Source organism: Neophocaena asiaeorientalis, unplaced genomic scaffold (genome assembly GCF_003031525.2).
Source record: "Neophocaena asiaeorientalis asiaeorientalis breed wild unplaced genomic scaffold, Neophocaena_asiaeorientalis_V1.1 scaffold392, whole genome shotgun sequence".
Taxonomy (NCBI): domain Eukaryota; kingdom Metazoa; phylum Chordata; class Mammalia; order Artiodactyla; family Phocoenidae; genus Neophocaena; species Neophocaena asiaeorientalis.
Genome location: NW_020174421.1, coordinates 69,960 through 75,256, shown reverse-complemented (window position 1 = coordinate 75,256; position 5,297 = coordinate 69,960). Strand labels below are relative to the sequence as shown.

Here is a 5,297-nt window from a genome sequence, read left to right as displayed (position 1 = left end):
TTGTTATTCCCATTGTGCAGCTAAGGAAGCTGAGGCCCAGAGAGCCTTGGACACATGTCCCAGGTCATACAGCGATCCATCTTTCAGTTGTCTCATAAAACCTGAGGACGTGGAGGTGTCAGGGCCTCTCCTGACCATGGAGGGGCTGCCTATCAGCTCAGTGGCCCCGCCACCTTCCGCAGGCGGCCCAGCCCCCGTCACTGTCATCCACAGTGTTGGAAATGTAGAACACTCACACTCTGTGACCAGGAGCTGCTGGTAGGCCGGGCCCCTAGCAAACCTGGCTTCTAGCCACAGTGCAGGCCCAGCAATCTGTCCCTCTTTCCCTCTGCTTCCCCAAGGTCTGGCCGCATTGGGAGAGAGGGGTCGTGTTTGGAGCAGGGCCCAGCAGCAGCTTCACCCACTCTCGGCTCCCAGAAGGGGCTCTTGCTGCTCATCCCAGGCCCTCCTCCCTTCTCTCTCAGAGACGCTCTGTGTCTGAGGTCCTTGCAGAGCCTCTCACACCCTTGCTCTGCAACCATCTGTGGTTCCCGTTGCCTGCAGGATGGAAGCCAAACCCATAACACAGCATTTCTTAAACTTCGTATGCATCCTCTGGGGAGCTGGTGAAAATGCAGCTTCTGGTTCAGCAGGTCCGGGTGGGGCCTGGGAGCCGGAATTGCTGAGGAGCCCCCGGCAGTGCCGGTGATGCTGCTGCTGCTGCTGGTCGTCAGACCGCACCTGGAGGAGCGAGTGTGGCCAGGCCGCCTGTGGCCTGGCTCCAGCTGCACCTCCTGCCTGGTCTCTTCCTCACTTGTCACTTGGGACTGTGTTCATGGCACCTTCCTTCCCATCCTTCAAAGTCAGGCTCAAAAACACCTCCTCGGTGGACCCCCGACAGAGCTGATTGCCCCTCATCTGCACTCCCAGACCCCTTTATCTTGAGAGGCACATAGCAGCGCCTTTAAGAACAGACCTCTTAGGTGTGAACCTGGCTCCACACTTACAGCTGGGTGACCTTGGGCAAATCAGTTAACCCTTCTGTGCCAAATATTTATTTAAACCCTACCTTGTTCCAGAATGGAGCAACAGTTGCTTCCAAACCCACCTTTGGATAAAATGAATGAAGTGAAAATGTGCTTGGCGGGCTGACAGGAACAGAGGACAGAGGGAAGATGCTGATCCTTGCCTGTCTCCTGGTGTCTGAGTCCCCACTGCCTGGCACAGCAGGTGCTCAGAGAAATGCTGCGTGGAAGCTCTCCCATAATCCATGGCATGACCTTTCCAGGAGCTTCTCGTCCACAAAAGTAAATTCCAAAGGAGCAGCGAGAGAGACAGAACCACGGCAAGGTTTTGGATCTTCCGTCTTAATCGCTCATTTAAATGCGTCTGTACAGAGAGCAAATATTTTCTACGAGAGGGGGTGGACGGAACTCCAAAGGTCTGTGCACCACACAGCCCTCCTCCCTGAAGGGGCTGTAAATGGGGGGAAAGAGAGCGAGGGTCTGTTAAGAGCCGTGTCCCTTTCTGCCTGGTATGGAGCTGGGACTGCTCCAGGATGGCTCTCAGTGCCCTGGGGATTGTCAGGGTCTTCATCAACAGCCTTGTTGTGACCATTGCAGGGCACCGTGGACCACACTGAGAGTCTACATTCCCTTCCTGCCTGGCCCGATTCTCCCAGCAAACGCCTCCCAGTTCAGGTCCCCCCAGTCTGACCCAGTGCTCACCATCCCTCCCATGGCTGGGACCTTTGCATCTCTCTTTGACCTTTGGCCTCACTACTGGCCCAAGGGTCCCTGCCCCTGAGACATACCTAAAGTCATCCAAAGAGGACGGCACCCTTGGGAGCGGGGCAAGGAATATGACCTGTGGATGCAGGCATACAAGTGACCCCACCCCATCCTCAGAGCCTGGATTGTCTGAATGTGCCGTTAGTGGGGCTGGCAGGAGCCGGCATGGGCAGCCCAGGAACTGTGGGCTGGACTCTGCGGTGGGCATCCCCGCTGAGGAAGAAACTCAGATGCAGTCCCTGGTCCTTAACCACGGGGCTGCACCCTCCCATTTGCTGCAGGACAGAGGTGATTTTGAGCCCCCTTGTTCCCATGCATCTGAGAGCTTCCATGGGAGCCGGGACCTTATCTGTCTCGTTCTCTGCTGCGTTCAGCTGGATGCAATAAGTCGTTAGTTGTACAGGCTGTTGACACCCCGAGTCACTATCGCCCATCCTCCTCCCCAGCACCTCTGCGGTGTCTGGCTCTCAGGTGGTAGCAACACGCACTGGTGGGTGGAGAGCAGGAGCAGCTAGAGAGGTGGAGGAGGGGCCCTGGGTGTCCGTCATGGTCATCCTGAGCTGATGCGGAGGAAGCTAGGAGTGTGCTGGGCTGAGGCCCAGCCGGGGCTGGAGTTGTGACCAGCTGCCCCTGCCCATCAACCCGGGACGCACAGCTCGCTCTGTCTTCCCACAGAGCTGGGGGATGCTCTGGATAACAGGCTGCTGGGCTGATCTTCCCCAAGTCGCACCTTACAGGAAAGGAAACCGAGGCCTGGGAGAGGTAGCTGGAACTTCAGTGGAAGGGCCCAGGGGACTGCGAGTGCAAGGATTTCTAAACTGAGACACACCCTGGCGTTGTTCCACGGCTGCGTTTTATCCGGCTTATGTCCTGGGATTTCTGTGCAAGACTCTGTTGGAATCTGCTACTTAAAAAAAGAGAAAAAAAAGTTTGGAAGGCCCTGTTCCTCTTTTCCAGGTAGAAAAACTGAGTCTGGGCTGGGAGGCAATCGTTTACCAAAGACCCAGGGCGAGTTAGGGGCAGAGCTGGCCTCAGGGGTCTGTCTGCCTGGGGACCCTGGGGGAGGCCTGCCATCTTCAAAGACCCCTGCCCAGACTCAGGCTGGAGGGGGGGGTGTTGAACCACATCCAAGGATCAGCCGTGACAAGGGCCGTGTCCCCTTTAAGCAGAGAGCCGCCCGCTGCAGTGGGTGGACTCTTGCCCAGCCAGTGGGAGCTCTGAGCTCCCCTCCCATAGCCCCTCCCTGGCTCCCAAGGGAGTCAGTGGCACCGGGGAGACAAGAGCAGACATGCTGTGTGGGCTCAGCCGGGAGACCCCTGGAGAGGCGGGTGAGTAACGGGGACCAGTAGGCAGAGTGGTGGGGCCAAACCCTCTGATCCCTCTGGAACTGTCACCCAGAGAGGGGCCTGGGATGGCGAAGCCTGGGACAGCCACTCCCAGACGCAGAGCTTGGAGGGAGGGCAGGCATGGGACACCTGGCCGGTGGGCAGGGGAAAGGGCTGTCTGTCTGACCGTGGCTGCGGGACTGAGTCCGCTGGGCTGTCCTGCATGGCACGGCCAGAGGGCAGCGCTCCTGCCTCAGGCGTGCCCCAGGGAGACGCATCCTGCCCCTGCGTGAGCTGTGGGCGCCGGCTCCCTGGTCAGGGTGCTTTGGGGGGAGCTTCTTCATGGGCTTACGGCAAGAGGCAGAGGCCCCGGCATGGTGCTGTCTGGTCGGTGAGCCTCAGGCTCTGGGAATGCAGAGGGGACAGGTGTTGCTCAGCTGCTACATTCCTGGGTGGGCCCGGGGCTGGGACCCTGGGAGGGGCTCTGGGGCTGGCTAGGTCACCCTTCACTCCGTGTCCTGGGCCGTCCTGTCAATGCCTTCCCATAGTCGATGTACTCCTGGTGTTACGTCCTTGCAGCAGCTCCAAGGGTAGGGACTGTGGTCCCAGTGGACAGACAGATGGGGAAGCTGAGGCTCGGAGGGGCCAGTGGCTGACCAAGGCCCATAGTGGCTGAGCCGGGATTGGCCCCCTGATGACTTTCATAGCAGAGCTCCCCCAACCATGCTTCCGAGGGCCCGTGAACTTAGGCTCCCACCTCCCCGCCTGTCGCAGAGGGCAGAGACAGAATTACCCCTAGGTCCCCAGATCATAATAATGTGATTAATAATAGTAGCTTACAGCTGTTGAGACCTTACTCCGTGCCAGGCTCTGTTCGGAGCTCTCTCTGTACATTTTCTCATTTAATCCTCACACCTCTGTGTATTCAGCACTGTTATTCTCCCCATTTTACAGTTGGGGAAACTGAGGCACAGGGGTGTTAAGTGACTTGTCCAAGGCTAAAGCTAGAAGTAGCACAGCTGGGATTCGACCCCATGCGGTCTGCCCCTGACCCTTCCTGGCGACTCCACTGCCCTCCTGGCTTGGGCACATCTGTCCTCTCAACATCAGACCCAGGAAGTGGGGTCACCTCGTCCTGCAGTGGTCAGAGCCACAAGGGCAGCAGTGCCCTGGAGACCTCATCTGGGGTACCGCCAAGGAGGTGTCTTCCTCTTCCTCATGGAGCGGCCCCCTCTACCCAGGCTCAGGCCTCAGCATCGCCTGCCTAGACCTTAGCCCCAGTCTCCTCCCTGGCTTCCTGGCCCTCCTCCCCCACCGCACCCCACCCCCTCCATGCTGCTGTAGGAGGGAGTTTGCTAAAACTCAGGTTTGATCGCAGCTTCTTATCGTGGCATTCAAGGCCCTTCATGATCTCCCTGGCTTTTTCTCTCTCTGATGACTTCCTTGACCCCCACCCTCACCCCTGCAGCCCCCACCCTAGTCTCCTCCCCAGGTCACAGAGCTTCATGATCACACGTGTCTCACTTGGTGTCAACACTGAGGCTTTTTTAAAGAAAAGTCTAAAGAGGGAGCTTCAGGCACAGTGGGATCCAGGTGCTCAGTTAACATGATTAGGACTCCAGGTCTCTGCTTCTTTTTAGGTGAGCTTTATTTCCACGCAGACTCCTCTCCTTGAGGCTCCCAGAGGGTCCCTAGTACCTTAGAGCTTATGGTCAGACAGCTTGATCCTCCTCAAGGAAAGAGAACCTGTTTCCAACAGTTTCAGCAAACGTCCCCAACAGGTGGACACTCCCTGCACCCTCCACATTTCACAGAGCAGGCTGAGACCCTGAGCAGTCAGGCCACATGCAGTGCTCCTCAGGGAGAGCCAGGCTGGGGTTTGGGGCCAGTGGGGCACAGTGCCCAGGGCCCTTTCTCCTCCCCAATGGACTCTGCCAGCACGAGTCCTTTCTCAGGCCCATGCCCTGACCATGCTGTCTTGGTCCTGGGAGGCTTGTTCACCCCACTAACCCTAAGCCCCTGCAGGAAGGGATGTGACTGGGCCTGGGGCGCACAGTAGGCTTGAAAGCAGATTCGGGCAGGAAACTCCCGTGCCCCACAGTGTCCACCCTCCTCTGACTCCTGGCCACCAAGTGGTCTTTGTTCCCAGCTCCTGGGAAGGCTCAGACAGGGTGTGTGTGTGTCGGGGTGGGTGGGGGGGTAC

General features: G+C 58.3%; 1 protein-coding gene across 1 annotated transcript in view; it reads left to right on the top strand.

The window, feature by feature from the left end:
* Positions 1-3,057: 3,057 nt before the first annotated feature.
* GRIP2 (glutamate receptor interacting protein 2) overlaps positions 3,058-5,297 on the top strand; it is a 64,558-nt gene continuing 62,318 nt past the window's right edge. Inside the window, exon 1 of the mRNA XM_024756472.1 lies at positions 3,058-3,097. Within this exon, the coding sequence (XP_024612240.1) occupies positions 3,058-3,097 (40 nt within the window). The remainder of the gene's footprint in view (positions 3,098-5,297) is intronic.